General features: G+C 41.6%; 2 protein-coding genes and 1 long non-coding RNA gene across 7 annotated transcripts; 1 reads left to right on the top strand and 2 right to left on the bottom strand.

The window, feature by feature from the left end:
- Nucleotides 1–2,026: 2,026 nt before the first annotated feature.
- On the bottom strand, nt 2,027–12,310 carry LOC115150414 (inositol polyphosphate 1-phosphatase). 4 transcript variants are annotated; one of them, XM_029693683.1, is made up of 8 exons: nt 12,007–12,310; nt 9,551–9,623; nt 9,351–9,422; nt 9,053–9,274; nt 8,838–8,898; nt 8,464–8,670; nt 4,536–4,704; nt 2,027–4,129 (listed from the first exon to the last, which is right to left on the bottom strand). In XM_029693683.1, exons 4-8 carry the CDS (start codon nt 9,254–9,256, stop codon nt 3,625–3,627), a joined length of 1,146 nt encoding a protein of 381 aa, XP_029549543.1. In that variant the 5' UTR covers nt 9,257–9,274; nt 9,351–9,422; nt 9,551–9,623; nt 12,007–12,310; the 3' UTR covers nt 2,027–3,624. The 4 variants fall into 4 exon arrangements, with proteins under 4 accessions (XP_029549543.1, XP_029549545.1, XP_029549542.1 ...); XM_029693685.1 differs by lacking the exon at nt 9,351–9,422 and adding an exon at nt 11,847–11,907 and having other exon boundaries at nt 12,007–12,309; XM_029693682.1 differs by lacking the exon at nt 9,351–9,422 and having other exon boundaries at nt 12,007–12,309.
- On the top strand, nt 4,999–16,926 carry LOC115150420 (uncharacterized). The gene is made up of 3 exons (XR_003867105.1): nt 4,999–5,187; nt 16,135–16,293; nt 16,616–16,926. It is a non-coding gene; the product is annotated as an uncharacterized LOC115150420 (long non-coding RNA).
- On the bottom strand, nt 16,372–20,219 carry LOC115150419 (bile acid-CoA:amino acid N-acyltransferase-like). 2 transcript variants are annotated; one of them, XM_029693696.1, is made up of 6 exons: nt 19,503–20,219; nt 17,892–17,960; nt 17,573–17,666; nt 17,290–17,327; nt 17,003–17,126; nt 16,372–16,704 (listed from the first exon to the last, which is right to left on the bottom strand). In XM_029693696.1, the coding sequence occupies exons 1-5, from the start codon at nt 19,523–19,525 to the stop codon at nt 17,063–17,065; spliced, it is 288 nt and encodes a 95-aa protein (XP_029549556.1). In that variant the 5' UTR covers nt 19,526–20,219; the 3' UTR covers nt 16,372–16,704; nt 17,003–17,062. The 2 variants fall into 2 exon arrangements, with proteins under 2 accessions (XP_029549556.1, XP_029549555.1); XM_029693695.1 differs by lacking the exons at nt 17,573–17,666; nt 17,892–17,960; nt 19,503–20,219 and having other exon boundaries at nt 17,290–17,562.
- Between the last annotated feature and the right edge of the window lie 1,485 nt (nt 20,220–21,704).

The raw sequence follows: 21,704 nt of genomic DNA, 5'->3' as shown, positions 1-21,704 counted from the left end.
GCTCTGTGCAGGCCAGTCAAGTTCTTCCACACCGATCTCGACAAACCATTTCTGAATGGGCCTCGCTTTGTGCACGGGGGCATTGTCATGCTGAAAAAGGAAAGGGCCTTCCCCAAACTTGCCACAAAGTTGGAAGCACAGAATCGTCTAGAATGTCCAGCATTGTATGCTGAAGTGTTAAATTTCCCTTCACTGGAACTAAGCGGCCTAGCCCGAACCATGAAAAAGAGCCTCGGGCCATTATTCCTCCTCCACCTTTACAGTTGCCACTATGCATTCGGGTAGGTAGCGTTGGCAGATGATGAAGTGTGATTGGCGTTGCTTCCGGAGGTAGTTTGGAACTTGGTAGTGAGTGTTGCAACCATGTTGCTATGTGCTTCAACACTCAGCAGTCGAATTCTGTGAGCTTGTGTGGCCTACCACTTTGTGGCTGAGCCGTTGTTGCTCCTAGATTCCACTTCACAATCACAGCACTTACAGTTGACCGGGGCAGCTCTAGCAGGGCAGAAATTTGACAAACTGACTTGTTGGAAAGGTGGCATCCTATGATGGTGCCATGTTGAAAGTCGCTGAGCTCTATAGTACGGGCCATTGTACTGCCAATGGCTATGTGCTCGATTTCATACACCCCTTAGCAACGGGTGTGGCTGAAATTGCTGAATCCATTCATTTGAAAAGGCATCCACATACTCTTGGCCATGTAGTGTATCAACTCCGTCTAGCTACAGTGAATACTGTATGTTTAATCTGTCTCTCAACATATTGAAGCCAATTTAGAATCACTTTGAGGCATCAGAGGTTAGCAGGTTCACATTCAAATCAAGGCGGTTATACTGTGAGTCAAGGACCTAGGCTATTTACTGCTTGCAGTCCCTAAGTATTGGTGTGAAACATCAGTGTTCAGTTGATTTCAGATGGATGAATGGACTTTCTTTGTTTGTTTTGTGAGTTATGTGGATTAAATTCCATCTTCAAGTTCCGACTCTCACAAGACAGGAGAATGCTGGATAATTCCAATGGAGCAGAAACCAGGGGACCTGTCTAGAAGGCATCATGTCGTTCCTGTGGCTCAAGAGAATGTCAAGATGCAATCCGCCCTCGAATTGCATCTTGACACCCTTTAAGATTGGAGGTGACTGAACTTCCATTGAGAACACAACGACTGTAGCAGTGTACAATATTGATATCAGAGATTACTCTTTGGCAGATACTTACCAACAATTTAAAGGTTGATTGAATGACAGGGGAGCTGAATATCAAGACTAACAGTCCTACCACCACTTTTTATTTCAAAGAAAAGCTACCACTGCCCTCTTTCGCCCCTTTCTCATTAGTCAGTATGCTCCAGATTGAAGAGGGATAGTATTCAGATCTCTAACAATCTGCCTGTACTCATTATGGTAAATCATTGTGTTTTTCCTGTGGAGATACAGTATTGGAAATAAATGTGGTGAATGTTGATAATCTAATTCCTTTTATAAGCCACAGAACTAGCTAGGTTCCAGTGAAGGAGATAAAACATTCAAACGTCAATAGGTCTGATTCCATATTTATCAATCGCCCCAGAGTAGGAGTGCTGATCTAGGTTCAGGCCTTTCCATGTAATCTTATTCATTAGGATCAAAAAGGCTAAACTGATCCTAGATTAGTACTCCTACTCTGAGACACTTTATGAATATGTGCCCTGCCCAGGTATCGGTTCCATTTTACCTTTTGATTTGTGTTATTCTGTGGATGTTGGGAGATGTGTTGTAGCTTTGATTTAAAGGGCCTAGGCCCCTTGTTGCACATGTTTATTTGTTCTCCTTGAAGTGAAAAGGGTTTTCAGGGGAATTGTCCACTTGCTTTTTATTTTTTTATGGAGGTATTAGAGGTTTAATTTAATCTCAGTTTTAGTCTGAATTATCAATACTGTCAATGTTTAGATACCCTAGTTGACTTGAGAATGTATGGCTTAAGTAGCAGTCTAAAGCGGCAAGTCAACTAAGGGCTCCCACTGTGGAAGAAGAGCCAATATCACAGATTATAATTTGTTCTTGAGATATTTTTAAACAGTATATGCAAAAAAATAAATGTTGCAAAAAATCAGACAATCATCAGGGTTAAATGTGCGGGGCACTTGCATTTTTTTAGTTTTTTGGGTTGGAGAGTGAGTTTGCTGGCAAGAGTTTTACAATTGTGAAACATCAGTGTTCAGTTTATTTTCCTTTTCTCTGGATTTCATAGTAAAGTTGTTTTCAGATGGATGAATGGACTTTCATTGTTTTGTGGCTTGAATTCCGTCTTCAAATTCTGACTCTCACAAGACAGGAGAATGCTGGATAATTCCAATGGAGCAGAAACCAGGGGACTTGCTAATGGCACTTCTGGAGCACACTCATGAAATGGCGTTTTACAATACACAAATTTTAAACTTACAGTAGATCAAACCAGTCTTTATACACATGTGGTCCACAACACAGACCTGAGTGGTTGTCATGCTTTTCTGATGGAAGGCCATAGACAGCAACATTAAGTAATGACAACCACTTTGGACCGCATCCCAATATATTATTGGGTGTGCCAATGAAGTGGTGCAAGTGATAGTTGTGGAAAATAATAAAAATGAATCTCCACACCACCCTCTTGGTACAGGACAGGTGGACTTATGTTGAACAAACTAACTCATTTTATTCTATAAATGGAGTACCTGACTGGGTTTAAATACCTCTGAATTCTGCTATATCTCCAGAAATCCACTAACCTGGCTATATGACAGTTTCCCTCCTTTCCTTCAAAAGGGGTTTAACCCTTAATTTACAGTAAATGAACACTAGCCCCCGTTTCATTGTTGATTGCTGAACCTCGTGTTTTTCAATCCTCTGCCCTATCCTAAGTCATACAGCTAGAGCTATGGAAACAGTGTAAAATGCACCTCTTTTCCATAAAAGGCATTTTCTGGGCCGCTGCAGATTCCCAGAAGCCAGCTTATTTGATTCCTCTCCGCTCTCGCCTCTCTCACTCACACACACACACCATTAGTGCTTCTGTCAAGGTGGGACACTTGGGATATTTACTATGTCTCCCTGTCCCACTATACCACAACTTCAACTAGGCCATCAAGTAATATTCAGGTAAGTCCAGCAGAGATCCTTAACCAATCAAAAGCAAGGTTATTGCCATGTGCCACATTTTGGTATGACTGAGACAAAAAGCATGTTTCAGCTACGCAGTGTGAGCTACTGTTCCCTGAACCATGCTTGTTCCCGTTCATACCAGTCTCTCGATTCTGATTATCTTGCTTTGGAATAAGTTTTACTTAAACAGCACTCTGGTCTTTCCTGAAGTTAGATTTGTTTGCCACCAACACGCTTCCTGTCAAGGAGAAAACCAGTAACTGTAAAAGTTAGATGCAGCTTAATCTTCTACAAAACACCTTTAACATACCAGCTACTGTAGATACATTAACATGTTTACATTCCTTACTATATATTTACATATACATCTAGCTTTTACAAGATAACTTTGACAGCATAGTAGATTAAAAAAACACAGCTCCTCCAAAAATGGACATATTAAGCAGCACATCCCTATAAGCAATGATACAGCTACTTGTGCCCTTCACCATAAACAATGCCTCTTCCTTTAAAACTTGCCCTTCAGTTCCCCAATAACCCTATGAAGCATTTGACAGTCTAGGTAGGCCACCAGGCCACCCTGGTTGGCCCAGCGGTCTGCCCCAGGGCTCTCTGAGAGGGATTGGTGGTAGGTCAGTTCCCCCTGGTCATGGTGCCCCCCCTCACAGTGGCCGAAGCGAAGGCACTCTTTAAGGTCCAGCATCCCCCCACCCAGTGCAAGAAGCAGGGCATGGGGTCCGCAGGAGTCCCACTTGAAGGTGCTGCCCTCGGAGAGGACGTAGACGTCAGCTAGGCCCAGGATCACACACAGGATCTTGTATCCGGCCCCCGAGGCGTACATCAGCCTGTCAGGCCCACACAGAGGGGCCAAGGCCTCCTTCACCGCCTGCTTCTCACTGGAGCTCAGCACCACCGATAGTCCTGGACACTCTGCAGGTCTGTCTTTAGGTCGGAGCACTGAGCAGGCTTTGACGCTCCCACATGACACACCCCAGAAATGCTTCCCCTTCCAGCTGCAACAAATATGCACATCACATCAACCAAATGCCATTAAACGAAGCTTAGTTGGTGAGGACTGAGCATTATTGAGTATGTTATTTCTGTGTTAGATAGTGTTAACTCTTTTTCTATTTAAATTCAGTAAATGGATTGAAAATAGTAATTGTAAATGAAAATACCTTTTCCAATACTTAAATTGGGGGGAAAATGTTTAATTTATTCGATAACTTAAATAGCATTTACCCTAACCCTGGTGTCAAAATGATTGCTGTTCTGGTTCTAGAGTCAAATCCAATTGTATTTGTCACATGCTTTGTAAACAACAGGTGTAGACTAACAGTGAAATGCTTAAATACAAGCCCTTCCCAACAATTCAGAGAGAAAGAAAATAAATAAATAATAGAAAAGTAAGAGTCTCACCCCGTTGGGTCTTTGTGGTTGAAGGGCTGGTTGATGACCCCTATGACGGGTTCCCCAGTGGCGCGGAGGTATACCCCGATCAGGACCAGGGCACACTGCAGACCTGAAGGACAGAGACAGCCCTCCACCACCACCTCCTCGCGACCCTCAATGTACTGGCTAGTGGCATCTGAACGACAACCAAACACATAGAAACAACTTACACTATATATACACAAAAGTATGTGGACACCCCTTCAAATGAGTGGATTCAGTGATTTCAGCCACACCTGTTGCCGATAGGTGTATAAAGACGAGCACTGAACAGCTCACTGATTTTCAACGTCGCCTACAGGGTTGAAAACTGGGGGGTTGGATTGCTACTGGCTGTAAGAGAACGAGTGAAGCGCGTTTGGCGCAATACTGTCTGTATCCAAGGCTCAGCCAATCGTTCACTTAACAACAGAATGCAGCACGCGACTGAACTAGTTTACTAGTTACAGCATCCGCGCGCTCTGGGAAGTCAGCTTGCTAGTTAGAGCAGCGCGTCCCCTGAACGATAACGAAGAGGTAACGTTAGGTGAGAAGCCTGACCACAGAGACGGGTGAGAAGGTGATGAAGCGTACTTCATGAGCTGTAACCGAAGAACTACTGACATTTGGAAAGTTTGAGGTGAGGGAGAAAGTGTGGTGGAACAAGCATTAGCATTGTTAAGTATCTTGTTAGCTGGATCGAATTCTCCGTTAGCTAGCCAGAGAAATGTTGAGCACAATTAGCCAACTTATCTGATAAAATGATTGAGTTTATGGTGTGAAAATTAGCATGCTAATAAAATCAGACAGCTAACGTTACAACATCAGATGAGCTAACATTAGTAGCCTAGTGGTTAGAGCGTTGGGCCAGTAACCTAAAGGTTGCTAGATTGAATCCCCGAGCTGACAAGGTAGAAATGTCGTTCTGCCCCTGAACAAGGCAGTTTACCCACTGGTCCTAGGCTGTCATTGTAAATAAGAGTTGGTTCTTAACTGACTTGCCTAGTTAAATAAATAAAATAAAAAAATATATATATAATCAATTCGCTATAGTATTAACTGGTATACGACTCATTGCCATTCCTCAAGCTATAACGCGTTCGTTGCTAACTGGGTCCTTTGTGAAATGTTAACGAACTAACCACTATCAGTTAACTACTGTTTTCCCTCTACAGTATGTGGTTAAATTTCAGAATTAGGTGAAAATGAGGCGTTGCTTGTTAAACATGTGGATTCAGGGATCAAGTGTAGCTGGAGCTGGGCCTGGCTTAAACTGGATGCCACTATAGAGGTGAAAGGAACACCACACTTTCCCTGGCCACAGGCAGAAAGTGTACAATGTAATGTGCAGTGTAGCCCAAATATATTGCTTTTGTTGTGTTGAACTTGACAGTAACACGTGAGGGAGATTCTACTTTTTTTCTCAGTGAAAGTTATTTTTGCACACGTGTAGCCTTGTGCACTTGATCGAAGTCTATCGTGGCGATAATAGAGAAAAAATAGAATGCCTGTTTTTCATTTTATTTCTACTTTAAGATGTTTTTTCCCTCAAGTACAATATTTGTGTGTGGCCACGCGTTCTATTATAAAGGCTATTATGGCTAACTGCAATATTAGTGTATTGTTTTTTTCTCAAGACGAGTGTCATTTGCTGTAAAGTCTAGGCAACAAATAACATTGGATTGCTTTCTTTACATTTTTTAGCTGTGAGTTAGGTTCACATTAACCACTTTATTTTACACAGAGACTGATCATGTAGATCATATTCTTTGTTTAATTAGTTAACCTGCATTTCCTCCTAGCAGTGATTGTTTTGCATGTTTCAGAGAAGAAAATAAAAAGTGTCACCTTTTTGAGCCCTCAGCAGTTTGCATCCCATGCACCTAGGATGCCACCTTTCCAACAAGTCAGTTCATCAAATTTCTGCCCTGCTAGAGCTGCCCCGGTCAACTGTAAGTGCTTTTATTGTGAAGTGGACACGTCTAGGAGCAACAATGGCTCAGCTGCGAAGTGGTAGACCACACAAGTTCACCGGACGGTACAGCCGCGTAATGAAGCGTGTAAAAATTGTCTGTCCTCGGTTGCAACACTCACTACCGAGTTCCAAACTGCCTCTGGAAACAACGTCAGCACAATAACTGTTCGTCAGGAGCTTCATGAAATGGATTTCCATGGCCATGCAGCCGCACACAAGCCAAAGATCACCATGCGCAATGCCAAGTGCCGGCTGGAGGGGTGTAAAGCTCGCCGCCATTGGAGTCTGGAACATTGGAAACGTGTCCTCTGGAGTGATGAATCACACTTCACGATCTGGCAGTCCAATGGACAAATCTGGGTTTGGCGGATGCCAGGGGAACGCTACCTGCTCCAATGCATAGTGCCAACTGTATAGTTTGGTGGAGAAGGAATAATGGTCTGGGGCTGTTTTTCATGGTTCAGGCTAGGCCCCTTAGTTCCAGTGACAGGAAATCTTAACGCTACAGCATACAATGACATAGTACACTATTCTGTTTCTCCAACTTTGTGGCAACAGTTTTGGGAAGTCCTTTCCTGTTTCAGCATAACAATGCTCCCGTGCACAAAGTGAGTTCCATACAGAAATGGTTTGTTGAGATCAGCGTGGAAGAACTTGACTGGCATACAGAGAGCCCTGACCTCAACTCCATTGAGATTAATTGGAACGCCGACTGTCCGCCAGGCCTAATCGCACAACATCAGTGCCCGACCTCAGTAATGCTCTTGTGGCTGAATGGAAGTAAGTCCCCGAAGCAATGTTCCAACATCTAGTGCAGTGGTTCTTAACCTGGGTTCGATCGAACCCCAGGGGTTCGGTGAGTCAGTCTCAGGGGTTCGGCGGAGGTCAAGACACACACCCGACTCATATGAGAGAACGATAACTTCGCAAACTTTCCCCTGCTGGACGACTGTGTAAGTAAGATCGAAGATGTATCTGGAATCGAAGACATTTCTGTACCCGCGGAACTGAAGCAAGCAATTGCCACGCACTTAGATGAGCTTGCAAAGTCTCTCGACGGATACTTCCCTACAAGAGAGTCATATCCAGCATGGGTGAGACAGCCGTTCACGTTTAGTGTTGAGACAACAGATGTCAATGATGAATACCTCGATGAAATCATTGAAATTCAGCAGAGCCAGGTTCAACAGCAACTCTTCAGAACAACAACGCTCTCAATGTTTTGGTGTCAACAAATGGTAACGTACCCTGTTATTGCTAAGAAAGCTCTGGAGATTTTCATACCGTTTGTTACAACATATCTTTGCGAGCAATCCTTTTCGAGGATGCTGGACATAAAAACGAAGAAAAGGAACAGACTTTGTTGCGAAAATGACATGAGAGTGGCACTTGCCAAGGTGAAGCCGCGCATTTCTGAACTGGTCTCTGAAAGGCAGGTTTTGTTCTTTGAACACTGATGTTGATGCACGGTTCATTTTGTGCACCAGTAAAATATATACCTATGTTTTGAATTTTATTTTTCCAATTAAGAAGGGTTTGGTGAATGCGCATATGAAACTGGTGGGGGTCAGTACCTCCAACAAGGTTAAGAACCACTGATCTAGTGGAAAGCCTTCCCAGAAGAGCGGAGGCTGTTATAGCAGCAAAGAGGGGACCAACTCCATATTAATGCCCATGATTTTGGAATGAGATGTTCGACAAGCAGGTGTCCACATACTTTTGGTCATGTAGTGTATGTACAATTAATATGTGAATAAACAGTCTTAAAAGGACAAGGAAAAATCCCTGCCCTGGAATTTGTGTAGTATTTACACCACACAATAAGTGGATCTGCTCAGTGATCACACATCCCTTCTAACATTATCCATAATATCATTCCAAGTATATCTACGAAGATAACAAATCGGGTTTTTAAAATAGTGACTCCTGGTCAGGTATTACCGATGGGGTCAATCCAGATGCCCAGGTCAGAGGGGCTGAGGGGTATGTGGAGGTCGTCTGTGCCCGTGTCTGTGAGTGTGAGCATAGCGTCCTGGTGGATGGCACACGCCAGGAGAGTCGCCGCCATCTGGTCCCCGTCCAGCACCGTGGCCAGCAACGCGGCCGTCTCCTTCTCTGTCCCACACACTGTGACTATCACACTCTCACCTGGGACGCACGCATGAACACACACAGAGCCAATAGGTAGTCGACAAGTCCAGTGTTGTAAAAAAAATTGATGGTATAGTGGAATTGTTGCTCTTGTAGTAAGTAACACTTATTACCCAAGTAGCTGTATATGTATAATAGTAATTGTGGATGCTGTTTCTACTAACCTAGTCCATTTTCAAACTTGTTAGACTCCTCTCCTTGTATATGGTCAATCATTTCGGGAAACTAAGGTAAAACAGGATAAAACCAGTGGAGGCGTTAGGGTTGCCAAAAACATTTTATCATACTAGAGAGGGATATGACACATCCTTCAGAGGCTTGCCTGGATTTCAGACATGAAATAATTATCATAACATGAGAAGTGTTTTGGTTCCTGTACCTGAGCTCCAACATCATGGCGGATCATCTCTTGGATTACCACATCGGCCAGCGTCTTGAAGTCCTGGACAAACTTCTTGTTCTTGTCCACCCCAGTCTTCTCCTGGACCAGCAGCTGGAAGAGAGGGGCCTCCTGCCTGCACACGCGGGCCACGTTGGCCGCCTTCTCTGCCACACGCAGCAGCAGCTTCAGCAGATCAGCCATACCTGACTGACACCTGACCTGAGAGAGAGAGAGAGAGTGAGAGGGTTAACACATTAAATACCTACATGTAGGCTAGAGGGTCCTTAGATAGTACCTTAGATATGGGGTCAGCATTTCTGGAAGAGGGTGTTTTCCAAAAAACATGTTGTGCCACGGCGTGGCTGAACTGAGGGGTTACAAAAATATATATATTTTTTGCCACAGCATAGTAGTAGGCCATAGCTTCTCTCAGTGGGGAAAGGATATTGAAGATGTCAAAGACTAACTCTGTAGGGGTTATAATGAAGCAATTACCTGGGGAGGTCTACTCTGGGTCCACGCCTAATTATAGCCTCTCAAATGATGAAACCAGGACATCTCTACGTGACTGCAAAGGAAAAGAATGACCCCATTTTTAATAAGAAATAACCTAACCTGTTTAACGAAACCACACACTCTATCCACATGCAAACTGTATCCACATACAAAAACTTCAAAGAAGTCCAGTAGCCTAAAACTGATCTTTCTGGTTCCTCTCCTCACTGCTGTAAGTCAAAACAATCTATGGCATTTGGGCAAGTTGAGGCAGCTGTATGGTTGCCCCATTGGGTATTTTTGTACAGCCAGTGTTTCTCTGGTTATGGCCCTGCTATCAAGTTGTTTGAAGACAAACAATTCAAGAGTTACACTGATTACAATCTTCTTCAAATATGACTAGAGTGCACGGTCAAGAATAGGCTACTAACACAGAGAACACAGTTTACTAACACAGAGAACTGCAAAAGTTTCCAGTGTGTATCAAGAATGGTCCACCACCCAAAGGACATCCAGCCAACTTGACACAACTGCAGGAAGCATTGGAGTCAACATGGGCCAGCATCCCTGTGGAATGCTTTCGACACCTTGTAGTTCATGCCCTGTCGAATTGAGGCTATTCTGGGGTTCTTAATGTTTAATACACTCACTGTAAATGCTAAATAATTTCAATTGTAATTGCGTCACCAGTCACTCAGTAATGTCTTATCCATCAGACCCCTTGACTTTTTTCACATTTTGTTACATTATAGCCTTGTTCTAAAATGGGTTAAATTGTTTTTTTTCCCCTCATCAATCTACACACAATACCCCAAAACAAAAACTTTTTTATTAAAAATAAGAAACTGAAATAACAAATTTAACATAAATATTCAGACCCTTTATTCAGTACTTTCTTGAAGCACCTTTGCCAGCGATTACAGCCTTGAGTCTTCTTGGGTATGACGCTACAAGCTTGGCACACCTATATTTGGGGAGTTTCTCCCATTCTTCTCTGCATATCCTCAAGCTCTGTCAGGTTGGATGTGGGAGCATCGCTGCACAGTTATTTTCAGGTCTCTCCAGAGATGTTAGATCGGGTTCAAGTCCGGGCTCTGGCTGGGCCACTCAAGGACATTCAGAGACTTGTCCCAAAGCCACCCCTGAATTGTCTTGGCTGTGTACTTAGGGTCATTGTCCTGTTAGACTGGGGCAAACGTATACCTTCCAAGGTCCCGAGCAGGTTTTCATCAAGGATCTCTCTGTACTTTGCTCTGTTCACTTTCCCTCGATCCTTCCTAGTCTCTGCCGCTGAAAAACATCCCCACAGCATGATGCTGCCACCACCATACTTGACTGTAGGGATGGTGCAACGTTTCCTCCAGACGTGACACTTGGCATTCAGGCCAAAGAGTTCAATCTTGGTTTCATCAGACCAGAGAACCTTGTTTCTCATGGTCTCAGTCTTTAGGTGCCTTTTGGCAAACTCCATGCAGGCTGTCATGTGCCTTTTACCGAGGAGTGGCTTCCGTCTGGTCACTACCATAAAGGCCTGATGGGTGGAGTGCTGCAGAGATTGTTGTCCTTCTGGAAGGTTCTCCCATCTCCACAGAGGAACTCTGGAGCTCTATCAGAGTGGCCATTGGATTCTTGGTCACCTCCCTGACCAAGGCCCTTCTCCCCTGATTGCTCAGTTTGGCCAAGCAGCCAGCCAGCTCTAGGAAGTGCCTTGGTGGTTCCAAACTTCTTTCATTTAAGAATAACGAATGCCACTGTGTTCTTGGGGACCTTCAATGATGCATAAATGTTTTGATACTCTTCCCTAGATCTGTGCCTCGACACAATCTTGTCTTGGAGCTCTACGGCCAATTCCTTCGACCTCATGGCTTATTTTTTTGCTCTGACATGCACTGCCAAATGTGGGACCTTATATAGACAGGTGTGTGTGCCTTTCCAAATCATATCCAATCAATTGAATTTACCACAGGTGGACTCCAATCAAGTTGTAGAAATCTCAAGGATGATCAATGGAAACAGGATGCACCTGAGCTCAATTTCGAATCTCATGCAAAAGCTCTGAATACTTATGTAAATAAGATTGTTTTTTATTTTTAATACATTTGCAAAAATGTCTAAACCTATTTTCGTTTAGTCATTATATGGTATTGTGTTTAGATCATGAGGAAAACATTGAATGTCATCAATTTTAGAATAAGGCTATAACAAAATGTGGAAAAGGTCAAGGGGTCTGAATACTTAACGAATATACTGTTGGCTACTGTACGTGCGCATATTTCACGCAGCTCCAGTTCTTTACCGTAGTAGAAGAAAAAAAAACGATCAATCCAGCCTCTCCGCACTTGAGTAGATTATCTGATCTAGTAATTAAGCCAAAATGTCTTTATATAAAAATACTATCAACAGTGGATGCTACCTTAAGTAAAATATAAAAGCATTGTAGCTTATTCTACTCTTACCGGGAAACGTTCCGGCTGATTCGTACTTTGGTCTTTTCTCGTCTATCGCCCTTCGAAGCTGGCCTGTCACGATCACTGCAAATGTTTCCTGTGTCAATGCACACAAGATGGGGATTTCCTAAATGGGCGTGAGGCCGTGTAGGCTAGTCTACAATCGGCTACAAAAACAAATGCACTATGGGCAAAACTCCAATGTAGGGGATCTCAATTCCTTACTTCAGGGAAGGGGTTGCCTACTCTTGTTTGATTACGTCGGTGCAGATGTTGCGTATGGGAAGGGCGGACGGAGGTGATTTTCCACTGAGCTCGCGAAGGCTTTTCTGCGCAGACGAGGGCGGAGTTTAGAATGTAGCGTTTACAGTAGCCTACCAGTGTAGAGTTGTATGCTGCTACAATGTAACCTAATTTAGCAAGCGTCAAAGTAAGCACTGCTACAATGTAACAATTTGAACTTCAACACTTCTGGACCCGCCTACGGCGTAGTAGGCCTGTTTATTTCCTACAACATATAATTATTCTACATCCCCCAATACATTTCTCTATACATAGAAAGGTAAAAGGACTGGACAAAAGCTATGCAACACAACATTTAGAAGTCTGGGAGAAGAATAATCACTGCATCAATTCTAAATGCTCAATTCTAGGTTAATGCTTAATCCAAGGTAAAGGTGACCTATGCAGCAACATTCATGTAAACTCGCGGGATCAGGCAGCTTTGCGAGGCTGAAGGTGACCAAAACAAATGTTATCATACAGTTGAAGTCGGAAGTTATGTATTTGGCCTTAGCCAAATACATTTAAACTAAGTTTTCACAATTCCTAACATATAATCCTAGTCAAAATTTGTTGTTTGAGGTAAATTAGGATTACCACTTTATTTTAAGAATGTGAAATGTCAGAATAATAGTAGAGGGATTTATTTCAGCTTTATTTTCTTTCATCATATTCCCAGTGGGTCAGAAGTTTACATACACTCAATTAGTAGTTGCTAGCATTGCCTTTAAATTGTTTAACTTGGGTCAAACGTTTCGGGTAGCCTTCTACAAGCTTCCCACAATAAATTGGGTGAATTTTGGCCCATTCCTCCTGACAGAGCTGGTGTAAGGGAGTCAGATTTGTAGGCCTCCTTGCTCACACATGCTTTTTCAGTTCTGCCCACAAATTTTCTATAGGATTGAGGTCAGGGCTTTGTGATGGCCACTCAAATACCTTGACTTTGTTGTCCTTAAGCCATTTTGCCACAACTTTGGAAGTATGCTTGGGGTCATTGTTCATTTGGAAGACCCATTTGCGACCAAGCTTTAACTTCCTGACTGATGTCTTGAGATGTTGGTTCAATATATCCACATCATTTTCCTTTCCTCATGATGCCATCTATTTAGTGAAGTGCACCAGTCCCTCCTGCAGCAAAGCACCCCCACAACATGATGCTGCCACCCTCGTGCTTCACGGTTGGGATGATGTTCTTCGGCTTGCAAGCCTCCCCCTTTTTCCTCCAAACATAACGATGGTCATTATGGTCTATTTTTGTTTCATTAGAACAGAGTACAATCTTTGTCCCCATGTGCAGTTGCAAACCGTAGTCTGGCTTTTTATGGTAGTTTTGGAGCAGTGGCTTCTTCCTTGCTGAGCGGCCTTTCAGGTTATGTCGATATAGGACTCGTTTTACTGTGGCTATAGATACTTTTGTACCTGTTTCCTCCAGCATCTTCACAAGGTCCTTCGCTGTTGTTCTGGGATTGATTTGCACTTTTCGCAACAAAGTATGTTCATCTCTAGGAGATATGTCTCCTTCCTGAGCGGTATGACAGCTGTGTGGTCCCATGGTATTTATACTTGTGGACTATTGTTTGTACATATGAACGTGGTACCTTCAGGCGTTTAGAAATTGCTCCCAAGGATGAACCAGACTTGAGGTCTACAATTTTTTTTCTGATGTCTTGGCTGATTTCTTTTGATTTTCCCATGATGTCAAGCAAAGAGGCATTGAGTTTGAAGGTAGGCCTTGAAATACATCCACAGGTACACCTCCAATTGACTCAAATGATGTCAATTAGCCTATCAGAAGCTTCTAAAGCCATGACATAATTTTCTGGTATTTTCCATGCTGTTTAAAGGCATAGTCAACTTAGTGTATGTAAACTTCTGACCCACTGGAATTGTGATACAGAGAATTATAAGTGAAATAATCTGTCTGTAAACAATTGTTGGAAAATCTACCTGTGTCATGCACAAAGTAGATGTCCTAACCGACTTGGCAAAACTATAGTTTGTTAACAAGAAATTTGTGGAGTGGTTGAAAAACGAGTTTTAATGACTCCAACCTAAGTGTATGTAAACTTCCGACTTCAACTGTATATGCATTGTCATTTGATATGAACACAACCATAAAATAATCCTAATAAATTACAAAATTGAAGAGGAAATGGTTCTAGTGGCGCCCTAAATTGCCCCTCTATTACCACCAGAAGCGTCCATTATCATGCTGCATACATCAAGCATTATTGTAGTAGGCCTGCATGGAGACTGCTAAGTCCCAAATGGCACCCTATTCCCTTTATAGTGCACTACTTTTGACCAGGGCCCATACGACCAGAGCCCATAAAAAGTAGTGCACTATAAAGAGAATAGGGTGCTGTTTGTGACAGAGCCGCTGACTGCCAGGAGCTTTCATGTGGTTGATCAATACAGTTTAGCTATTCACAGCACTGAGGTAAGAGGCAGCAAAACACACAACCACTGGACAAGGGATATGTCCCAAATGACACCCTGTTCCCTATGTAGTGCACTACCTTTGATCAGAGCCTTATACAGTGGGTCCTGGTCAAAAGAAGTGCTCTATAAAGGGTATAGGGTGCCTTTTGGGACACTGACAAGGAGTGTCTCAGTCTTAAAGCATCAGTTTGCAAGTTTGCCAAGTCTCACAATACAGCGAAAAAAGGGTGGGTTTCTGTCTTCAAATGCAGGTAATATAATAAAGCAAATAATTTAGCAGTAATGATTGCATTTGCATGGAATTGTTTGTTTAGATAATTGAGGAAAATCATTTTGGTGTTGTATTGTCCCACGCCTAGTGTCATTCTGTAGTTGTCCATGTCATTTTGATGTATTGTCCCACGCCTAGTGTCATTTTGTAGTTGTCCATGTCATTTTGGTGTTGTATTGTCCCACGCGTAGTGTCATTCTGTAGTTGTCCATGTCATTTTGATGTATTGTCCCACGCCTAGTGTCATTCTGTAGTTGTCCATGTCCTTTCGTATTTCACTCTATGGTCAGATGATCTGAATGAGCTTTCATTTATGTCCATTTATAAGACCATAAGGCGAACACAATGTACATTTATTTGAACATTGAGTTTAGCTAAGGAGCAATATGAGACCAACATAAAATGAAATCATAGACAAATGTTTTTATTTTATTTAACCAGGTAAGTTGCTATACAATTCTAAATATGCCTTATAAAACCAGCTATATTCCTAATCTTATGAGTCTATGAAACAAGTTAAAAACAGTGATCATTCAAATACTTTTGTATTTAATTACAATTTACTTGAATAATATTGAAATATAGTTTTGATAGGTGATGTGTGCTTGCTGTATCTGTGTTTTGTGCATAGAGTGTGTTCTATATGTAATTCTATGGTACTGTGCTCCTGAAAGAGAACTGAGCAGAGCATGTCAGAACTAGAGAGTTCCATTATCGCCATCATCCATGTGTTCCATAAATACTCTGGCCACAAGTGCAAGCTGAAGAAGGCAGAGCTCAAAGATCTTATCAATAATGAGATGAGTCACTTCATCATCGTGAGTCACTCTCCAGTGTCTCCCAAATGGCACCCTATTCCCTATATAGTGCACTACTTTTGACCAGAGCCCTACGGGCTCATCCAATTCGAAAAAGAGGAATCGTTTTTTAGCCTTGTGTATGAATAAAAAAATTATACAATAATTACATTGAACAGCTGTAATGATTTAGATGACTATTCTATGATTATTAGATTAGTACACTTTACTAAAAGCCTGCAGGTCATTACTTATAAACTTGTACAGGCCTATACAGGACATTTTTAACTAAAATAACCTGACACAGATTAATTTTTCCTGTTGACTCTTCTTGTTACATTTAAGAAAATACAAGAGAATCAGACTCTGAATGAGATGTTTGCAGACCTGGACCAGAACAGAGACCTGGAGATTGACTTCCAAGAGTTCATCGTGTTGATCGCCATGGTGACATCAGCATGCCACGACCTCTTCAGCCCAGATCACAACCATTAGTGGCACAATGTAAAGGAATGACTGTGTTTCAGCAAAACACACATACAGTGTAACCCTCTCACAAAGATGAAATGAAGATGAAGCTACTTTGTTTACATGCCATTGAATTTATTATGGTATAATAGTTGTGTGTGTGTATATATAAACATTTTACAAATCAATGACAACAATACATAGATGCCTACATAACAATATGTGTTGTGAAATTACAGTACATTCATGAGAACACAGTCCAGTTGATTTTGAGTTTTGGATCTTGCATTGTGGAGAGGCATGAAATGTACCATTCTATCACAAAGTTATTACTATTCCTCTCCCTTCACCCTCTTAGATGGCGTTCCATAAATTCCAGGGTCCTCTTCCAGGCATCTTCTTGGGCGGCAGCGTGGGGTGCCAGGTGCCCTCCCCAGAGAGTGATCACTATAGGAGAAAAAATACATAACAGGACAGCATGGGAAATAACCTGGGAAAATGAATCACATTGTCGTCCTCTCATTGATTAAAATGTCTATTACCCTTTTTGGAAACTCTTAACAATCTAACTGGAGATACAGATGAAGATTAAAGGACTGAGAAATTTACTTCAAGACAAATTCAAAGTATGATTATCATTTAGTATACAATCAAGACTATTTACAAAAAGTACCACTGAAAACAAGGTCATAAGAGCATGACAAACTAAAGGTGAAGGTGTGTATGGGAGGAAAGGAGGACCCACGTTTCTTTGGTCGGGTGGTCCACATCGAGGCTCGGGCGTTGAGGGTGTAGGGTAGCTCAATCAGGTGACCAGCACCCAGGTATAACAGGTGGGATCTACCAGCATCTTTAAGCTTCTTCTCAATCTGAAAACCAAGGAGATATACAGTATGTTCATTCAAATGATCACCATATTTGACTCGTCAGGATATTGGAAAAGTTATTACTATCAGCAGCTATAACTATATACTACCATAGTATGCCATATGGTAGGTTTAATGGTAAGGACATACCTTGAAGTAGGCTTACCTCATCTGCGTTCTCAATAGCTGCACAGCTCCAGTCATCTTCACCCACAATGTACAATAGGGGGCAACACAGGTTTTCAACCCGCATGAACAGAGGATATCATTGTTGATGTAACCATAGGAAACAAATTCTACATGAATTTCCACCAATACCACATTAGCTGCACAGGTATTACTATACTAGAAATAAAATGATAGGATATGATAACAGAGTAGTATTATAACGTTTTCTGTGCAGCTGGCTGGAGGGGGTTCTTGACCCCATCAACACTTAAGGGTCGTACCTTTGCTTTGTTCTCAGGTGGAATGTTGTAGGGTGTGGACACTTCTCTGAAGCTGATGTAGCCCTGTTCATTGTAACTCCAGTGCTTCTGATCCCTATAACATAACAATGGGTGGGATAAGAAAAGAGTTGCACCCCTCTTGACAATAACACAATATAATGAGAATGATCTAATTTAGTCCCTGTAAAGTCATCTTTCAGGCATACCATTTTTAAACATCACAATACTTGAATAGGTTAACTATATTTAATTATTGCTATGATGTTAAGAACAGTTCTTCAAAAGCTTATTTCTGTCCTATGTTTCCATGGTAACTAACCCGTCAAAGCTTTCGGTCTTGCCGATTTTGTTGATACTTCCTATTGGACCATTGACTCCGATCACACAACTGAGCTGAGAAAGAAACTGAGTGAATGGGAATCCCAGGAATTTCTATACAGATGCAGTCCTACATGCAGATACAGTGAGCTCCAAAAGTATTGGGACAGTGACACTGTTTGTTGTTTTGGCTCGGTACTCCAACACTTTGAATTTAGTCATTTAGCAGACCCTCTTATTCAGAGCGATTTACAGGAGCAATTCGGGTAAAGTGCCTTACTCAAGGGCACAGACAGATTTTTTTACTTAGTCGGCTCGGGGATTCAAAACAGCCACCTTTCGCTTACTGTCCCAACGTTCTTAACAATTATTTACATTAAAAGTGACACCAAAATGACACAATACATAATTTACTATTAATTTCTATTGGGCACAAAATAATCTCAAACACAACAAAACAAACAAAATGCATCCAACAAGTTTGTAAAGTCACAAGCTTGATGTAATCATTGCGTACTAGGAATATGGGACCAAGTACTAAACTTTTGATACGCATAAGTGAATTTGTCCCAATATTTTTGGTCCCCTAAAATGGAGGGACTATGTACAAAATGTGCTAGAATTTCTAAAAGGTTTACCCAATATGGATGAAAATACCCTCAAATGAAAGCTGACAGTCTGCACTCTAACCTCAGTCATTGTATCTGTTTAAATCCAAAGTACTGGAATACAGAGCCAAAACAAACAAAAAAAAACTTGTCACTGTCCCAATACTTTTGGAGCTCACTGTAACTCATACTCATGACATATGCCTTTCTCTTTTACCCAAATTCTGGTCATTCCACCTTAGACTACATCGGACATAACAACTCCCGAACACATCACAAGAGGTATAAACATGATTTCATATTTGGAAGGCTAATAGTTGTTTGATGACAGATGACCGCTTCAGGGGGTTGTATGGCCAGACTTATATTGACACCAATCTGAGTGGCGATTCGCAGAGCCAGGTAGGCTCCGAACGAGAGGCCAATGACCCCCAGCCTGTCCCCACACACCCGGGGGTGGTCCTGGAGAAACTGGAATGCAGTCTTTCAACACCCATTGAGAAAACAAGGAGGAAAGAGAGTTTTGCAGAGGTGCCAGAATGTTATGTCATACAGGGAAGCATCACCTAGCTACTTTGAAACCTAGCACTACCTAGGGCCGTTACAGTGACCATATTACCGCCACACCGGTAGTCACGAGTCCTGACCGCAGTCAAATTCCATGTGACCATTAAGTCACGGTAACTAGGCTTCTCCAACACCACACTCTGATGCCGCTGATGGTCATTAGTAGCCCAACAAACTTACTAACTGCAAGTCGCTAATCGCCGGCACTCAGGGCTCTATTGTTCCCTCTAATCACACTAACATCAATGCAAATCCAATCAAAAATCAAATCAAACTCTTCATGAGAGCCCTGGCATTCAGAGTTTGAGAGTAATAGGATCACCTGTTGCACAGTTAGAGCTATCTCTTCATAGCTGGTTGATGCATGGAATGAAATGTGATCCTATAAGCCCATGTTGTCCTACATTTCTATAGGCTATGCACTACCACCTTATTACCTGAAAGTAGGCATCTCCCACATTGATAGTGTTGAGTGGACCAGCTCATGTTCCCCTCTGTGCCGCTGCTCCTTGTTGGAACCCTCACTGGGTAGAACTGGAATGTAACCCTCTAATAAGGACAACTATACTGAGTACGGAGTCTCAACGTTTCTCTTCCGCAGCCTGTGGGAAAATACACGGATGAAATTGTCACTATCATGGGCTATGTATACAAACCCCAAGATTGTATCGCGATAACTCCTGGCCCATAGACTACTTTCAAAATAAGGAAATAGGTTGATTCCTCACAAAACAAGACCAAGGGTCCTTTGGAGGAAGGATTGTTGACATATATTTGACATTTGTATCTTAATGCGGCAAACAGTAACAAAGCGCCCTCTCCGCCACTGTTTTGGTGAGAGAAATGTAACCACCATCCATGATATCAGAATTATAGCTATAAACATGTTGAGGCTATATAGTGTTTGTTTACATTTACTTAGTTTACAAACATTGGAGTAAAACACACACATTTTTTTTGGTTCTGATGGGGTACGACAGCTTATCTAAGCTCATGCGGCATTTGTAAGGTATATTCTTCAAGAATCAATGGGTTCATATCATTCATTTAAGTTAAAAAAATGTATATAGCAACTGCAGATTGCCTCTTCAATAAAGCATAATTGAGAAATAATTAATTGAAATCGGAATATTTGTGACATTTTGGCCTTACCCAGGCCTCCTTTAAGACGTAATCTGTAGGTGCTACAAAGCAAAAGTTGGTGTCATATAAAGCTTTAACCCTTGCTCTGCAATGAGTAGTATTTTTCTTTCAATAATAACTGTCTTTAATACATTTATGAATATAGAAAAATATAAAAACATTAATATAGAAATAATATATATATATATTTGTTGCCAATTTTTTCAATATATTGTTGAACATAATATACTTTACAAGCATATCAAAGTTCCAGATTGGGATCTCTGCTACTATTAGAGTTACTGTATGATCCAAATTGTAAACATTACCAACAGAGTAAAAGTGAAAATGGGCCATAACTTTAAAACAAGCAGAGATCCCACTCTGGAACTTTGATATGCCTGTAGAGTATATTATGTTAAACAATATAGAACAATTTGCCAAATCTAAAATTTTATATTTTCAATATTCATGTTTATCTTTTTCTATATTCATCAATGTGTTATTGATATCAAAATACTACTCATATTACAGAGCATGCGGTAAAACTTCATGTGACACCAACTTTTGCTTTGTAGCATCTACAGAAAGGCCAAAAGAAATTCACAAATATTCCGACTTCAACTAATTATTTCTCAATTATGCTTTAAGATACAAATGTTAATTACATTTGAAGTCGGAAGTTTACATACACCTTACCCAAATACATTTAACCACAGTTTTCACAATTCCTGATATTTAATCCTAGTAAAAATTCCCCGTTTTAGGTCAGTTAGGATCACCACTTTATTTTAAGAATGTGAAATGTCAGAATAATAGTAGAGATTTTTTTCAGCTTTATTTTCGTTCATCACATTCCCAGTGGGTCAGAAGTTTACATACACTCAATTAGTAGTTGGTAGCATTGCCTTTAAATTGTTTAACTTGGGTCAAACGTTTTGGGTAGCCTTCCGCATGCTTCCCACAATAAGTTGGGTGAATTTTGGCCCATTCCTCCTGACAGAGCTGGTGTAACTGAGTCAGGTTTGTAGGCCTCCTTGCTCGCACACGCTTTTTCAGTTCTGCCCACAAATGTTCTATAGGATTGAGGTCAGGGCTTTGTGATGGCCACTCCAATACCTTGACTTTGTTGTCCTTAAGCCATTTTGCCACACCTTTGGAAGTATGCTTGGGGTCATTGTCCATTTGGAAGACCCATTTGCGACCAAGCTTTAACTTCCAGACTGATGTATTGAGATTTTGCTTCAATATATCCACATCATTTTCCTTTCCTCATGATGTCATCTATTTTGTGAAGTGCACCAGTCCCTCCTGCAGCAAAGCACTCCCACAACATGATGCTGCCACCCCCATGCTTCACGGTTGGGATGGTGTTCTTCGGCTTGCAAGCATCCCACTTTTTCCTCCAAACATAACGATGGTCATTATGGCCAAACAGTTCTATTATGTTTTATGTTCTATGGCTAAATAGTTCTCTATTTTTGTTTCATCAGACCAGAGGACATCTCTCCAAAAAG

The sequence above is a fragment of the Salmo trutta genome, chromosome 16 (assembly GCF_901001165.1).
Source record: "Salmo trutta chromosome 16, fSalTru1.1, whole genome shotgun sequence".
Lineage (NCBI taxonomy): Eukaryota > Metazoa > Chordata > Actinopteri > Salmoniformes > Salmonidae > Salmo > Salmo trutta.
This window is presented reverse-complemented; position numbering and strand designations above follow the sequence as displayed.